This window comes from Epinephelus moara, chromosome 5 (assembly GCF_006386435.1).
Source record: "Epinephelus moara isolate mb chromosome 5, YSFRI_EMoa_1.0, whole genome shotgun sequence".
Lineage (NCBI taxonomy): Eukaryota > Metazoa > Chordata > Actinopteri > Perciformes > Serranidae > Epinephelus > Epinephelus moara.
Window position 1 is genome coordinate 4061162 of NC_065510.1, and position 18398 is coordinate 4079559.

The window sequence follows — 18398 nt, forward strand, 5'->3', positions numbered from 1 at the left end:
CCCTAGAGATGGTTGTGCTGAAAATCCCAGTAAATACTCAGAGCAGCCCGTCTGGCACCAACAACCATGCCACGTTCAAAGTCACTTCAATCACCTTTCTTCATCATTCTGATGCTCCGGTTGAACTTCAGCAGCTCGTCTTCACCATGTCTACATGACTAAATGTTAATGAGCTGCTGACACCTGATTGGCTGATTAGATATTTGTGTTAACGAGCAGTTGAACAGGTGTACCTAATAAAGTGGCTGGTGAGTGTAGCACATAAACAACACCACATGAATTACTGAGAAGACTCAGGTCAGAGTGTGGAAAAGCACACTTCCTGTTTCTGTGTCTTAGCGTCCGCTCACCTGACAGCGACTTCCAGAGAAACCAGGTGGACACAGGCAGTGGAAGCCGTTCACTTCATCGTGGCAGCGGCCACCGTTGAGGCACGGCCCGCTGGTGCACTCGTCCACGTCCGTCTCACAGTGTTCACCGCCAAAACCTGGAGCGCACACACACTGATAACCGTTCACCAGGTCCTGAGTGAGAGAGAAATAACGACAGTTACTGTACGTATGCATTAAGTTAGTTAACTAACATCCAAACTGAGCCGTTAATTCCTACAATCTCACACCAACACTTAAACGGCTCCACTCTGTTGTTAAACCTGTGAATAAACACAGGGTCACGTTAGCCATGTGATGCTAACAGTTAGCCTTGTCACTCAGTACGTCACTGTGACAAATTCACTGTAGGACCATTTCAGTCGGACTAACACAATAACTTGATTTTCTCTGATGTCATGTTAACATACTGACTGTGTGTGTGTGTGTGTGTGTGTGTGTGTGTGTGTCAGATCTGTAGTAAAGTAGCAGTGACTGGACGAAATAGCAGTCACGCAGACTTCACTTGGATTGGCTGAATTTGCGTTAATCGTCGCGACATCCTGAGGGGACTGATTAGCTTTCAGCTGAACTACACAGCATGTTCAGAGAGGTCAAAATACTTTGACTTTTTTATTAAATTAGTCTTTAAAGTTTTAAATGTTACACTTGTAGTCAGTACAGTTTGTACTTTCGATTTTGTTTCACCCTCTAAAAACTGTTTTCAGTGAGAAACTCTTTCCCTGTGACTCTGTGACACTGAACCATAAATACTGTAAATCAATCTGTGTACGCTGAACATGCACAGTGACGGGTAACGCTGCTGATGTCATGTAATCTGGCTCCTATCAGTAAACAATAAACCGCTGTGACAAGAAGAACAGCAACAAGAGAGAAAGGAGCAATCAGCATTTGTACAGAACAAGACGGACTGTTTATCTTCTGTTGGGAAACAAGAGAGTTTGGAGAAATCAGATCTGCTGTTGTCATGGACACACACACACACACACACACACACACACACACACACACACAGTCATGTCTCTGTGCAACATGCATGCCTCAGCATTTGCTGTTTATAGCTGCGGTGAAGACAAAGTGTGTGTGCTGCACAAAGAAAAAGGCCTGAAAACAAACTCCAAACAGGAAGTGTGTAAATCAGTTGAGGCTTACCTTGCATGTCGCCCCGTTCTGACACTGACCTCGACAGTCGTTGATATCTGCAGAAATAAACCAAGTTTTTTGTGAGATTTTGATAAAAACATAAAATAGAAAAAGAGCAGTTTTCCTTCAGATGAGCAGCTGCATGTCGAGCAGGAAACATTTAAACGATTGTTCTGAAAGGTTTGATGTTACCAAGCTTTTACCTCGTGATGAACTTCCTGCTGCTCTCCTCTGTCTACTTCCTTCCTACTTTAGAGCTCAATTTCAGGCTGTGAGACGCCGCACACTTAAACACTTAAAGGTGTTCTATGCAGGATTGTCAGTTACGGTGTGTGAACACGCTCGCCAGTGAAAATAAAAGCCAACCCCAGATTCTTGTTTAGCGTTTTCTCAATATATTTGTATTTTTTCAGTGCGGTGTCTCTTGGATGCCTGCAGCTAACGGTCTGGCACCCGGTCGCTACCTCTTTATAAAGCTCCAACCTCACCTGAGCGCTGTGGAGGTACACGCCCATAAAAGTCCTGAACACAGAAAATAAGAGACAAGAATTACTGCCCCGCGGCTGCATGACTTGTGTGAAATCACATCGACCTTTGACCATAAAATTCTAATCAGTTCATCCTTGACTCAAAGCCAAGTTTGAAGAAATTCCCTCGAGGTGTTCTTGAGACATTGCGCTCATGAGGATAGGATGTACGTACATATGTATGTACACAATGCTTCAGGCCACAGCTATCGCCTTCGTGGAGGCATAACAACATAAAAACTCCAGGCAGAGGGCGGAGTCTCACCGCCACAAAGCGAGAGTGGGTCATAAGTGATGACTGAGAGGGATTACTTGTGTATGACAGGAGATCCTGCGTAGTGCATATCTTTAAAGTCGAGATAGGCAGTTTTATTTGGCGTCATTGGGCAAAAGTCCCATAATAATTGTTGATCATCTCTTGACAGTGTTCAACAGCCCGGCCTGAGGCACAGCTGCCGGCTGCTGCCCTCTCACTCAATACTGGACCAATTACAAATACTGATTCACGTCAGTCTCTTAGACACATACACAGGGGCAATAGGGCTGGAACATGTCGGGTAGGGCTGCAACTAACAATTATTTTCATTGTTGACTAATCTGTTGATTATTTCGTCGATTAGTCGACGAATCATTTTATAAAAAAATGTTTTTTAAAATGTTGAAAAATGTCGGTCTGTCTCGCCCAAACCCCAAAATGATGTCATCTAATGTCTTGTTTCGTTCTCATGCCAAAGGGTTTTAGTTCACTGTCATGGAAGAGTGTGTAAAGCTGCCAATATCTGAACGTAACAAGCTGCAATAAGAGTAGTTTATAGTACTTTTCTATGGAAAATAACTCTAAGCGATTAGTCGACCAGTAAAATAGTCACTGTTTATTTTAATAGTCGATTAGTCATCAATTAGTCGACTAATCGTTGCAGCCCTAATGTCGAGGTTATCCTTTAAGAGCACTGGATAAAAAAATCTGATGACAAAACACCAAATCTGACTTTTAACTTTTAGGAAGACCCCCAAACGAAGTTTTAAAACAAAAGCCTTTTGTTTCTCTCCAGATATAAAGATGATTATTTTTTCCTGCAGATGCCTCGTCCCCTCTCCTCCTCATTACACAGATCATCAGTGTGTCGCTGGTGCGTCTTACTCACTGGTGTCACAGTTCTGACCCGTCCAACCAGGGACGCACTCGCAGAAGTATCCACCAATCAGGTTTCGGCAGGAGTTGGCGTTGACGCAGGGGCTGTCGTCACACTCGTTGGCATCTGAAACACAACAGTGACGAGCAGAATGAACAACCTTTATCTATCCTGTAAACGCCACCTGAGGGCGGTAAAAGTGTTAAAGCTCCAGTGTGTAGGGTTTATGTGGATATACTGGCAGAAATGGAACATAATATAATTAGTTTGTTCTTCAGTGAATAATCACCTGAAAATAAGAATTGAATTGTGTTTTCATTACCTTACAATGAGCCGTTTATTTTTATCTATTTATTTATTTAACCATTTTTTAACCATAAAAACCTCTCAAGATAAAAACAATCTCTTTTTCAGGAGTGTCCTGGCCGAGGCAGGCAGCAACATAAAGTTACAGACAAACAACATAGAACAAAAATACAAAATCAAAATATACAGCTGTGAAACAAGCAATTTAAAAAAACACCTACTGAGATTACTACAAAGACAAAAAGTATATTAATACATGCTGTGAGTGAACCATAAAAACATAAACCAGGACACATGATTACAAAGAGCCGTTAAAATACACCCTGATGTTGTCAGATGGATGATTCTGTACAGAAATCCTGCAACGAGAGGAACCAATGACTGCAACTTCAGGTCCTTTAGTTTATATCTACACAGGGAGCAGGTCCTCATCTACGGAGATCGCCATGTTGCACTGCCATGTTTCTACAGTAGCCCAGAAGGGACAAACCAAACCCTGACTCTAGACAGAGACATTCATGTTTTACGTAGTTCGCGGCTCCTCTGTGACGAGCAGCGTTGGAAAACCATTCTTTGTTTCTACTGGTTTAAATCAGCTGAGGTCTCATTTATCAAACAGTGCGTAGGATCCACACTAAAAATGTACGTACAGACAAAAGCCAAAAATGGTGTGCGGCAAAAAAGCTATTTGACAATTTCTACAATCTCGTCTCTTGGTAAACACGGGTTAAAGTTTCTCCATCAAGTCTGTTTGTATAGATCACAACTTTCGTACGGGAAGTGGCGTATGCCTTTTTCAGGCCTCGTTTTGGGTGTACGCAAAGTTTTTAAATGAGACCTCAGGTCTGTTTGTTTCAGAGAGGAAGAGACTTCTGTTGATAATTCAGCTCCTGGTGAAAACCTCCTGAACAATCAACACTGAAGGAATTCTAACCAGGAGAAGTTTAAGAACTTGCAGTCTGTAATCCTCACTGCTAGGCGCCACTAAATCCGTCACACTGAAGGTTTAAAAGACGCTTCATTAGCTCGCATCAATTAACCAGTCAGTGAACAACAGAGGTCACAGATGTAAAAGGTCAGGAGGAAGAGCACCAGGACCACAGATGGAACAAATACCATTCCTGAGTCACTGGAATAATGAAATGTAAACAGAGTTAATGGATTCATTTTGAGTCCTTGGTCAGCAGGAGGAACGACTGAAAGCAGCGGATGCGTCTAAAATCATTCAGCAGAGGAAAACAGAGTCCAAATCGAGGGCTGGCAAACTGAACGACACAGTTAGAGGTTGAGGAGCATGCGGCTGCTGGCTGGTGGAGGATCTGGGCTGCGGTGAGGCGATAAGCCTCCAAACCACAACCGTTTCCCCCGGGATCATCCTGGAGATTAGGTGAAACACCTCAGGGGCCTCAGTGAGAGGCGGCGAAGGACTGGAAACGCCACAGGAAGCTGACGAGATCTATTTTTATATAAAACTGATGGAATATCTCCACAGTGGAAGAGATGAATCATCACAAATAAAGTTTCCTAAACAGCCTCAAACCTCAACCACAAATGTGAAACGTCTGACGGAGCAGAGCAGCCGTTCGGAGTTAAAGGAGCACTGACCGATGAGGCAGGTCTTCCCCGTCCACTGAGGAGGACAGGTACACCTGAAGCCGTTAACCATGTCCTGACAGGTTCCTCCGTGACTGCAGGGGTTCACCAGACACTCGTCCACATCTGAGACACACAGACAGAGACAGGAAGTGACCAGGTTCATGGAGCGTCACAGGAGGTTCAGAGAGGATCTGATGAAAGGTTTCAGCAGGTCTTACTGAGGGAGCAGGAGGGTCCGGTCCAGCCGGGGGAGCAGCGACACTCGAAACCCTGACTGGTCTCAACACAGCTTCCTCCATTCAGACAGGGGCTGGACAGACAGGCGTGGTCCGCTGAGACAGACACAGACAGAGACAGAGACAGAGACAGAGGGACATCTTCCAGTCAGCTCAGTGGTTAGACACAAGTCACTGACAGTAAAGATTCATTTACTTATGTGAGACTTAAATACAGACGAGACCTTTGAACCTTCGTCTTGTTTCACTCAGTTTGCTCTCCTTTTATTTACTCACCCTTGGTCACTACCTGTGTGACTACGGACGCCATGCATTGATTATTTCAGGATAACATGAGCTGCTCACACACGCCATCAGCCTCCGTGTGTGTCGTACTAATCATGTACTATAACTTTTTTTTTTTATAAAAGAATAGGTTTGACATCTGTGTAAATAATTTGAGTCTATATCTCTTCGCACTGTGCTGCATCATGAAGAGCATTACGCTGCCTTAACTTTTAACACTGTAACCATGGAAACAGACAACCATCACCTAGATTACCTTTGACATTAAAGAAAATGTCTAAACATGATGATTAGTGAAGTGAAACGAGGCGTCTTTTTTATGATTTCTAACCAGCTGTGTGGACATTTATCCACAGTGGACACCAGACACACCACTGTCACTGGAAAGAGTGAGTCATCCTGACACCGGCGGTGTGTTTATGGTGTGTGTGTGTGTGTGTGTGTGTGTGTGTGTGTGTGTGTGTTCACATTTGACTGAGTAATGACTCGCTGTGAAGACGTCCTGTGACTTTAAACACAAACTGGGGTGATTAAAACATAAAGGTTCATCCTCTGGGGAGCAGGATGAGATCAGAACGCGTCATGACAATCTAACCAGCAGCTTCTGTTTCTTTTGCATGGGTAGAATTTTTCTTCTCCTGATGAGTTCAAATCCAGCTGTCACCAAAATGATTACGATCTATCCTCTGGGGATAATGACTGTACACAGAGACTGTCATGGAAATATGGCCAGTACTGGTTGTAGACATCTTATTCTGCACTAACACCATCATCCTCATTGGACAGCTGACATCGGGCGAGAGGCAGGGTTCACCCTGGACAGGTCACCAGACTATCACAGGGCTGACACATAGAGACAGACAACCATTCACACTCACATTCACACCTACGGACAATTTAGAGTCACCAATTAACCTGCATGTCTTTGGACTGTGGGAGGAAGCTGGAGCACCTGGAGGAAACCCACGCTGACACAGGGAGAACATGCAAACTCAGCACTGAAGGGCTCCCCCACCCCGGGGTCAAACCAGGTAACAATGCTAACCACGGTGGTGCAGTCATACAGTTATTTCATCAGGACTTCAAATCAAACCAAAATCTACCCAAACTAAATTTAATGACCTCCTTCATGCTCTTCATGATTCTTTTGGTTTTGGTGTCACTATGATATGCACAATGTTTCATTCAGGTTTCCTTTTTACTTTCATAAATCCATTTTTACTGTTACTTTCCAATGTCTTTATTTTGTAATATTCAGTTTTTAATCCTGTCAACAGTAAAACTGAAGCTCTGAGTAAAGGGCAGAAAACTCTTCATAGACCAGACAGTTGAACCACAGATGCTGCTGCTGCTGCTGCTCTCACCTCTCTGACAGTTGACCCCAGAGAAGCCGTCGGGACAGGAGCAGTGGTATTTGTCTGGTCCCGTGTTGCTGCAGGTTCCTCCGTTCAAACACGGCTGCAGTGTCCCACACGTGTTCAGATCTGCAAAGACAATCAGCCACAAAGTTCATCAGACACATCATCGTTTTATCTGTTAAAATGGTAAAAGATGTGTTCGGCAGTGTGTGTGTGTGTGTGTGTGTGTGTGTGTGTGTGTGTGTGTGTGTGTGTGTGTGTGTGTGCGTACCTTTGTCACACAGCTGTCCTCCGTAGTTGGTGTCACAGAGACACTGCCAGGGCTCCACACAGCTGCCGTGAACACAGCCGGGATGAGGGATACACTGATCACAGTACTCGCCCTGCCAGCCATACAGACACCTGACACACACACACACACACACACACACACACACACACAGTTACAACAATTTCTATTTATGAAATGAGGTCACTGGCTACCATTTGTCTACCATAGAAACGAGCACATTCATTCAATTCAATGATTGACACCAAAACATTGAAACCACTGACAGGTGAAGTGAATAACATTGATCATCTTGTTACATTCTGCTGGGAAACCTTTGGTTCTGACATTTATGTGGATGCTACTTGACGCGCTCCACCCACCTGGACCAGACCATGTAAACCCCCTCATGGTGACGGCATTGTTGATGGCAGTTGTTACCAGATGATCAGTGTTGTTGACTTCACCTGACAGTGGTTTCAATGTTTTGGCCGATCGGTGTATACGGCAGCTGAAAACAATCGTCATTTACATATCACGCCCCAATCTGGGTTTTGAGGCCTCCGCTCACACTGCTGTGCTCAACAGTGCTGCAGTGGACACAGTCGAACTCCAGCTGATGTTGGAATATTTAATTTATACATCCATGATATGTTCTGACCTTTACCCTCAGGACAGTAATAATATCAGCCTGTACGTTATATAATTCAATGACGCATCAGATGAATCAGCTGAGTCAGAGCCGGGCACCAGTGGTGTTCAGCCTGGAGCCGGCCTGGAGCCAGTCCAAATGTGCATGGATGATTTATGGTCCGCTGCGAGGGTCATAAGGACAGAGGGATGTCGTATGCTGTAAAGCCCTGTGAGGCAAATTGTGATTTGTGATATTGGGCTTTATAAATAAAATTGATTGATTGATTGATTGATGGTGTTAGCATAAAATAACATTTCACTGAGCAAAAGAACTGTGATAAACTCAAATAATGACAATAAATCAGATTTTTCTGTCTGCAAAAAGTTCCTGCAGCTTCAGGTGAGTTAGATCTTAGATGTTTAGACTCTTTTTGTGCCACTGGAAATAAAATTTAGGATTCATTTTACAATAAACAAACCTGAAAAAAAAACTAAACATGAACTGACATCAATGACATGGAGTGAGGGACAATTATGTCCAAATGTTGACTGCAATGTAAAACATTTTTGTTCTAGTGAAAAGCTAACTACAGACTGAGGATCGTCTGAACGTCCCGGCTATTATTATTATTATGCAAATTATTTAGAGATTTTACAGTGCAACGTGAGAAAAGAAAAACAAGACATGAACTCCTACTTTCCATCTCAGAAACATCTTTACCACTTTTGAGACATTTTAAAACCAACTGAAGGTTTATTTTTAGCTTCATTCATTCAGATTCTTAAGGATTCGCAGGAACCCTGATAAAACACAAGAACAAGTTTCATCTACTACTAAAAATTGTTTCAGTTGACGACAGCGTGGATTTTGTGGCTCTTTAGACGACGTCACCTGACTCTCTGGCAGACAGCTCTGAAGCCATTTTTCTCCCACATTTATGACTTTATAATCTCACACAATATTCTTTTTATCCCTGTAAATTTATGGTTTTAATCTCGTAAACTCTGATTTTATTCTTGCAATGTTACCACCCTGCCACACACGGCTCCGTATTTATTTAGTTTTAGTTTTTAACCTACAATACGCTGTTGGGACAGAAGGTGTTCTGACGCTGGCGCAGAAAATTAATTTAATTAATTTCTTGTTTGATTGTTTTAATTTTTGGATGTAACTAAAAAAATATAGCTGTTTGTTTTCTGTGTTTCTCAAAGTGATTTTTATACATTGTTGCACATTTACTTTGACATTGTGCTGTATGTTGTGATCAGTTTGCTCAGTTCAGTTTTAATATTTTCCATTTGCTGAAACAGTGATTTTATATTCAATTTATAATATTCTGAATAAAAAAAAGTTAATAAAAAGATTAAAATAAAAAAAAATATTATAATGACTCAAAATGATAAAATCAACTCTTGGAATATTTCATTAAAAGTTGACATCGTCTCCAGTTTGACTCCAGCTGGGGACGTGTACCATGTACTTCCTCTCACTCCGTCTTGTGTTTCCTGTCGTCACCATCAGATACAGACACGCAGAAAAGGTGTGTTGCTTGTGTGTGTTTTTGTGTGTATTGGTTCTCACTTGCACTCTCCAGGAAGTTTACAGACTCCGTGTTCGGTGCTGCAGCCCTGCCTGCAGATCGCTGCAGAGAGACAGAGAGACAAACTATGAGCAAACACACCATTGTCACACATGTCTCCGGTTTCCTACAGGCATCTAAACGCACCGACAGGAAACAGTCCTGCCTCTGAGCTGCATCACCAACACAGTGACAGTGACTACAGGTCGACTGATGGATCGTCTCTCTCAGAAAGTTTTTAGTCTCTCAGGGTTCCCACATTTTCATGGACGAAATTTGAAAACTTTTCCATGACTTCCGAGCCCATTCATCACATATACTGTAGAGTGTACTTTCCTTCAAATGTTTATTATTGTATGAAAATTAATCAGCAACCTTTCCAGTCTCTAATAGTTGGTTATGTTCATTTCAAATCCTTTAAACTACAGGTACAGTCAGATTTACAAACACTTACTGTGTATCAGCCTGGCGCTGGCTGTCAATCACTTTTACTTATTCTGTGACTTTTCCAGGTTTTCCAGGACCGTGGGAACCCTGGTCTCTGGAAGTTTTACTTCTCTTTTTATTGACTTTTATAGAGAGAGAGAGAGAATGGATAAAAACACATAAACTAAACTAGAATAACCGCCCTGTGGTTGTATGACTCCGCCCACCAGCCCACCCTGTGGTTGTATGACTCCGCCCACCAGCCCACCCTGTGGTTGTATGACTCCGCCCACCAGTCCAGTGTCTCTGACAGTCTCCATCCATGTCAGTGAAAACATGGATGCTTCACACACAGAAGATCTATACAATCAGCACAGTTTCAAGATTAGAGTCACCAATTCAGTATCTGACCAAATGTCTCCCCTTCTGTTCCTGAGATATGACGTTAAAACATGATGATGTCACAGTCAAGCTGACCTTTGACCTTTTGACCTTCATTATTTTATCCTGTTAGACATTTGTGTCAAGTTTGGTCAGAATTAGTGTCTGAATTCTTCAGTTATGGACAAAAACATGTTTTGTGAGGTCACAGTGACCTTTGACCTTTGACCACCAAATTCTAATCAGTTTATTCTTCAGTCCAGGTGGACATTTGTACAGGCTACAATGAGGCTAAAAACAGAGTTCAAACGAGGTTTTTCCAGACAACTTTTTATGTCGGGGCTTCAGGACACTTGGATCACTACGGACGAGCAGTATGGAGATATTTTGTGGTTTCAATTATGTGTTTTTGGACGTTTGAATCTGGGGCGCCGTCAGCCTCCATTAGGTGGAGTTGTGTTGCTACCTCCTCTCCCCTTGGATCTCTGCAAGTGATGTGAGGACTCTAAAACTTCACCTGAGCCTCCCTCGGCATATGGGTGAGTAATAATGGCTGAATTTTCATTTTTGGGTGCACTATCCCTTTAAGGGTTTCTTTAGATATCGTGTTCACAAGGATGAGATGGACGGATGGACAACCTGAAGACATAATGCCTCTGGCCACGCCTATCGTCACATTTGATCATGAAGACCGATAAAAACCAAAACCAGGACACTAGGAGGCTGAATATTACATTAAAAAATCTGTTTGACACTCTAATGAATGTCGCTGTCTAGAGTCAGTGTTTGGTTTGTCACAACAATTCTTACTTCCAGCTGATTATACACTAAAGAAAACAGACTGATTATGTTATATTACATTTTAAAACAATATTTCCTCCTGAATCTGACACACTGGAGCTTTAATCTGTATTTTAATATAAATGCAGGAAGCAAACGTCTGCCTGGAAGGAAGGAAATTCTATTATAAACTGCTGATGTGAATCACAGGTATAGTTCCCATGTATCAATAAAACCCTCGGGGAGCTCACCAGTGTTGCAGTCTGGACCGGACCAGCCCTCCAGGCACGTCTTGTTGCCGTTGTGGTCGCACTCGTAGTGGCCGAAGAACTCGTCCCGCGGGCGGCAGAACTTGTTGCACCCGAAGCCGTAGTAGTGCTCGTCGCAGCTGAGGCGGACCTGGAAGTGGAACTGAGCCACAGGGCCGTTGTGCTTCAGGCTCTGCCACTGACGGCTCGGGTTGATCATCCCCGAGTGGACGGCCCTCTCAATCACCGCCCCGCCGACACCTGTAAACAGATCGGTCAGACAGAAAACACTGAGGTGAGGAGATGAAAAAAAACTTCCAGCTGGTTGTAAACAGAGGAAAAGATGCAACACTGGAGCGCTTTTATTGTGAAAGAACTGCAGGCACAACAAGTGTTTGACTTAGTTAGCACTGACTGTAGACACTGCTCTTTAATACAGCACAAAACAAAATGTCCATCATCAACTTTAAACAGCCTCAAGTGACATTTTGCTTCTTTTGTTCAACTTGGAGTCAAAACTTTCAGTTTATTACCACAGAAGAAGAAAACCAGCAACAAACAGATCATTAATGATTGACTGAACGATTCATTCGCAGTCATGTCTGCAGATCGTCTTCAGCCTGACCGAGTGTCTCTGAGCCTCGTCCTCAGCAGCTGGACAAACACTGACGGTCTCTGTGAGGACAGCAGCAGCTGTTGGCTGCTGTAATATTCCACAGAGTTTTTAAAATGCGGAGCTGCTCTGTGGTATTTCACCGGCGGGGTGGAAAGTGCGGTCGGGCCGAGGTGACTGAAAGAGCTGAAAAGAACCTGCAGAAAGCTCCGAGCAGGTAACACCACCGGCCTGGAAGCAAACTGTGACTTCACATCACGATGGGGGATACAAAAAAAAAAAAACAGGTGCTAAAACTGGCGCCGAGGTAGCAGATCTGAAAAATAGTTACCCTCAGAAAAAGGCTGGATCCGTTCTGTCCAGGATATTTGAGCAAATATTCAAACCTGGCACGTTATCGATGAATACCGGCTGAGCTGTGGAGCCGACACCTGCCTGAGAGCTGCAGCTGGAGAAAAACCTGACGTCCTGCTCCTGTTTCTGAAAAGACGATATGACGCAGGGAGTCTGGGTTTACAGACAGCTACTAATTTATCAGCTGCACATCTGTATCTACCGATATTCTTCTTGTTGATTAGATGATAAGATGACATCACCGATGGCAGAGGTCGATGTTTTTTTGTTGTGTCTCAGGCTAAAAGGCAGAGCTCCGGACTGACGGTGACCCGTCGTGAAAGATCTTCCCCGGGAGCAGCTAGTTATCATTAGCTGTTAGCAGCTAGTTAACATTAGCTGTTAGCAGCTAGTTATCATTAGCTGTTAGCAGCTAGTTAACATTAACTGTTAGCAACTAGTTATTGTTAGCTGTTAGCAGCAAGTTAACACTATTAGTACTTTGTTAATGTTAGCTGTTAGCAACTTGATAACGTTAAGCGTCAGCTGACAACATTACATTTTTACACCTCATGAAAACGTAATAATCAACCTTTGTGCAATACTCATTGTTATTGAAAAGGGCTTTAACGCATCACAACGTAACTCAATGTAACCACTGTAACTTTTAGTTCTGGCCAACAGTTGCTTCCAGCTAATGTTAACTAGCTGCTAACAGCTAGTGTAACCTGTGATACCAGCTAACATTAATTAGCTGCTAACACCTCACAGTTTACAGCAGTTAACAACTAATGTTAACTAGCTGCTAACAGCTATCATTAACTAGTGATCCTTCTGCTGATGTCATCATAGATTTGTTGTTCACAATGTAGCATTATCAGCTAAACAACAGGTTGCGTTCTCTGACACGTTGACACCGAGTTTACTGTGTTTTGTGATCTTGATGGAGTCCCAGGAAGATCTTATTTTTGTCCCCGGGACGACTGGACAACGGGACGCTGGTTGCTACAAACCACTTGCCAACGTTGTATTCAACTTATACGTGCTCATTAACAAATCAGTAAATTTCACCTTATTTGCTGATAGACCGATGGCGGTCAAGAAGGAGAATATCAGCTGATGCTGATGTTCAGCCGATACATGCATCCCTTGCTGTTAGCTGTTAGCAGCCGGGGGCCAGAACTAACAGCTAACAGAGGTTACACTGAGTTACGTTGTGATGTGTTCAAGCTCTTCTCAGTAAAAATGAGTTCAATGTTCAATGTAATCTTGTAAAATGTAGTTTTTGGTGAGAAACTTGAATAAATCAGCTGTTTGAAGGAGAGATTTGTCGATGTTTTCACAGCAGTATCAAATAGATATTAGAGAGAATTAGGATATATTATATTTAGTAAAAAGGCTTTTGAAGCACCTCTGTTTTTTGTTTGTTGATTTTCATGTTTCAAGTTTTATTAAAGGTTCTTTATGAATGTTTCCAATTGCATTTGTGGTCATTCAAAAAGTAGTGTAACAAACTGAATGACTGTAAAACAGTTCAGCTGTCTTACTGAAGATTTCTTTGTTTTCCAGGAACAAAAGGAGACAACAACAACAACAACAAATCTTCAGTATTGATTATCAGACAAATTATTATTTTGCCTAGAATTTCACAATCGAGCATCCTTAACAGGGCAACATACTTTTACTGAACACAACTGAACACAAAAAGAATCTCACAGTCTTTCACCTTGTGTATCGCACAAGCCGACAGTAAAAAACAACACATAGTGCAGCCGTGTTGGGTTTATCAGCTAGCAGTTTCCGGCTGCTAGAGGAGGTCGGCTGCTACCTGAGCTGAACCACAGTAACACAATGATGCTGGTGTTTATTAGAGACCACGTGACGGGAGCACTTAGCCCGCTGATGCTAAACTGAGAGGGTCAATATTTGTTCTGTCCTCGTTTGGCGTGACAGTGGCTTCAACCTCTCAGCTCTGTTTGTCTGCTGATGGTTTCTGAACAAACTCCCTCCAACATCATAACAGGCACATTCTGGTTCCAGGTTTGGACTCAAATAAACTAGACTCCTCCCCCTCCCCCCTGTCCCTCGCTGCCTGCACTGAAACCCACCTGAGCAGAGGTCAGCCGACTTCGCACAGGGCCTATAATGGTTCCCTGAAGGACGCCAAATACAGCACCGAGCCAACACTCACTCCGACCTCCTCGCTGACCGCCGGGTGATAAACACACACTCAAACTAAAGCTGCCAGCTTCACTCTCTCCTCACACACTCTCTACAACCAGATTTCTGAATGGGACTCATCCAGGGCATGTACACACCTCCAGAGGCTGCTGGAAGAGGGGCGGGGTTAGTTCAGCACTGCAGTAAACAAGACAGGGAACTCAAGAAGTCTGTGAGGGGTGGAAACAAAGAGGGGGAATAATGTCTCTGCACAGACTGAGACAGAAGTTTGTTAACAGTCATTTAATGTCGTCTGTGTGGTTTAATTGTAGAATCATATTTAATCAAACCTACTGATGAGTTTAATGTGACAGTTTTCATCATAACATGAATTCCTGTGCAGAAACATTGTAAAATGTACATTAATAATATTGGTTTTCATTCTCTGAGCCTTTGTGCCTGTTTTTCTTTTTCTTTTTTACATTTTATCTAATTTAACCCTTTGAATTCTGCAACAGAAACAGTCCGTAAGTGCCTACATTGGTATTTTTGCGATGCCATCACTTGAAATGTCTTAAAATGCTTCATATGCCTAAAATCTGTACTACCTGAGCTTTTTAATGAAATTTAAAAAAAATAATTAAAAATTAATGAAATTTTGTCATTAAAAAAATTAATATAAAAATCCGACCATGTTTTTTTCCATCACATTTAACACAAAAAATAAACAAAACATATTAATCAGGAAGATTTTTAAACGTAAAAACAGAAACAAAATATTTTTTTGACACTCCATATTTGAACCATGTTATTTGTTCTATTCTCGGTTTTATGAGCGGAGTGAAAAGGTGTGATGGATTCATGAGTCATTCCTCTGACCCCACCGCACGTTTTTGCACCACATGTAACATATCGCAGTGATGTCATTACAGGCGTCCATCTTGATGACACATCAGACAGAAGCCTTAGCTTTCTGCTGCGAAATAAAATTAATGTTCTAGCTTTTAAAGTGAGAAAAGAGAGTGGGCCGTCAACACCAAGGCAGCGACTGCACTCTAAGAATTCTTGGGAAAAATACACTAGATCAGAAGCTGCTGGTGACCTTTTCTCGCTCCACTATTGAGGGCATGTACTGCATCATGGCGTGGTACGCTGGGACAGGAAGGCTTTGCAGGGCGTCATAAACACAGCCCAGAGGATAACTGGCTGCCCGCCGTCCTCCTTGGAAGAGATCTCCAGCTCCCGCTGCCTCAGAAGGTCCAGAGCTATCCTCGATGACTCCTCTCCCCCAGCACATCACCTGTTTGACTTGATGCCCTCAGGCAGGTGCTACAGGTCACTAAAAGCACCTCAACCCATAAACTCATTATATTTAATATGCACTCACCGGCCACTTTATTAGGTACACCTGTTTAACCGCTTGTAAACACAAATTGCTAATCAGCCAATCAGGTGTCAGCAGCTCATTAACATTTAGTCATGTAGACATGGTGAAGACGAGCTGCTGAAGTTCAAACGGAGCATCAGAATGATGAAGAAAGGTGATTGAAGTGACTTTGAACGTGGCATGGTTGTTGGTGCCAGACGGAAACATGTAGGTTACATGTTTCCAGTAGCCTTTGGCTGTTCTTAGTAGTTTTAATATTTTAGTACTTTATAATCTTTTTACCTTCGTAATTGTTCTGACTGGTGTTATTCAGTTTTATGTTTGTGTTCATGTTTTATTGCTTTAGATCTGTGTGTCGTTCTTTTATCTTGTACAGCACTTTGGTCACTGTGGTTGTTTTTAAATGGGCTTGACAAATAAACTTGATTTGAAGGGTTTGTTGGCATTTTGGTGTTTCTTGGACAGTCGACAGTGAAGAGGCAGAAAGGTAATAAGGAGAGATGGAGGGGTGCGACATGCTGGAATCAAACCAGGGACGGTGCAGTGTTGAGGTTCAACCACTGGACTACCAGTGCACTGCACACAAAGAACAATTTAATTTGAGCAAACTGCAAAATGTTTCATAATTTTAGTGACTGCAAAAAAATTCTGTATTCATAATGTCTCGTCACACGTTCACAACTGAGGTGAAAATATAACTCAGGATCATCAGTCTCGACCACTGCTGGTCTGAAACACACAAATCAAAGACTCGCCAATAATTTGATGGATAATATTGATCCCCGTCCATCAAGTCCAAGATCTTCACTCATCATCTGGACTTTTCTACGAAACCTTTCAGAGTCTGAACGAAGCTGATCCGCTTTCACACACACGTGACGTCTTTATGGATTCAAGGTCTGTTCAGCACAGAGCTCTCAGGTCAAAGGTCGAGTTTGTGTCGGTGGGAAACAGAGCAGAGAGGAGCGACGCAAGATGATGAAGATGAGGATGATGATGATACTCACTGCCGGAGGATGAGTCGTTGTTGAAGTCCAAGGCTTCCACGATCAACGTGTACGACCGCTGCACACAAAGACAGGCAGAGAGAAAATCAATCAAACATTTTATCAAATCAAAAAAACAATCTGATGATTTGCTGCTTTTTGATACGACGTTTTTACAGATTAAACATTTTTGATGCTTATCAGATGTCACTGAGACAATGTCATGAAACGATGAATTATTCCCGACATGTGCAGAGAACATTAAAGCTGATCTCTGACTGGATTTAATTCAAAACAATTAAATATGATTTCATTCACGCAGCCTCAGTTACTTCATATATACCAATAATATATAAAAATGTTTTAACTGCACATGACTTGTAAAAACATCTCTCTTTTATGAAGATTTTGGACAGAAACAGACGAACAGGGAAAATAAAGGTGCAACATTCACAGCATGGAACTAACTGCAGAATACACATAAGATTTTACACAGAGGCAAACGAACATATTGAGTGAGAACAGGCTCAGATACAGATCAGCATCTGTTGGCCGACGCAGCTGACGCACTGAAACTGAAACGATTATTTTATATATTTTAAGTAACTTCAACACTGGCGATCAGTTTTAATTCTCCTCTCCAAAAAAGAACTTTAATGAACACTAACAGATCAAATTAAGTTTTAAATGACAAACACAGGAAACAAAATTTTAAGGCGTCACTGAAACATTCTGACGTCTCTTCAAGAGTGTGAGTGTGTGTGTGTGTTTGTGTGTCATTAATTCAGATCACTTTGAAACTCTTTGTCTCTCTTAAGGCCACAATCGCTCTCACCGCTATCAAATGACAGACAGCCCAGAGCTTGTGTGTGTCTGCGTGTGTGTGTACTTGCACATGCTATGCAGTGAGGACGAAAAAATGTATTTAATAAACAGAGCACATTTTGGCAGGTCCTCAATTTTTCAAAGGCCTGCCTGAGGGTTAAGACTTGGTTGTAGGGTTCAGGTTGGGATGAGGTTTAGGTTAGTTTGGGGTTAAAACGCAGCGCTTTGAAAAGAGCGCTCCGACGGCCCGGGCTCTCGGGGATTGGTGGCACGGGATCTACTTAAAAATGATCATTTATGAGTCCCAGTAGGGTTTGGAAGAGCCCCATGAACATTACAGTAATGTGAAATTTTGGATAAAATCTGAGGGTGCTGGGCCACAGTGCTCCCGTCCCACAGGGTCTCTGGAGAAATAACCTGGTGACTGCCGATGAGATTTATGAGATAAATAAATAGATAATTAGGTCCATGAATACATCAAAGAATAAATAAATAAATAATAAATAAATACATGGCTCATTATGTAGGTTTTTAATTTTTATTTTTTATTATTTTTTGATTTATGAGTAAATTAAAATTTTCATCAATTATATGCAAATGATTGGATTTCCAAACACTGTCCATTACACAGTCTTCCAACATCTGCATCTAAAGTAATAACCTGGACAAACAAACATGTTCCCTCACATCTGCAGTATGATCTGTAGGCACGACATTCTCGCTCTCTCTCTCTCTCTCTCTCTCTCGTATTCTATTACTGCATCTTGCTAACTCGGCCATTCTGGATGTCACTAACTCGGCTTCT

At 42.4% G+C, this 18398-nt stretch overlaps 1 protein-coding gene across 3 annotated transcripts in view; it reads right to left on the reverse strand.

Moving 5' to 3' along the window:
• LOC126389800 (protein jagged-1b-like) overlaps positions 1 to 18398 on the reverse strand; it is a 47463-nt gene that overhangs the window by 14743 nt on the left and 14322 nt on the right. For all 3 annotated transcript variants that reach the window (XM_050043690.1, XM_050043689.1, XM_050043688.1), the window contains exons 3-12: positions 16790 to 16847; positions 11293 to 11550; positions 9457 to 9517; positions 7245 to 7375; positions 6980 to 7099; positions 5313 to 5426; positions 5104 to 5217; positions 3205 to 3318; positions 1542 to 1588; positions 351 to 524 (exon numbers count right to left, since the gene is read on the reverse strand). In XM_050043690.1, the coding sequence (XP_049899647.1) occupies positions 351 to 524; positions 1542 to 1588; positions 3205 to 3318; positions 5104 to 5217; positions 5313 to 5426; positions 6980 to 7099; positions 7245 to 7375; positions 9457 to 9517; positions 11293 to 11550; positions 16790 to 16847 (1191 nt within the window). The remainder of the gene's footprint in view (positions 1 to 350; positions 525 to 1541; positions 1589 to 3204; positions 3319 to 5103; positions 5218 to 5312; positions 5427 to 6979; positions 7100 to 7244; positions 7376 to 9456; positions 9518 to 11292; positions 11551 to 16789; positions 16848 to 18398) is intronic.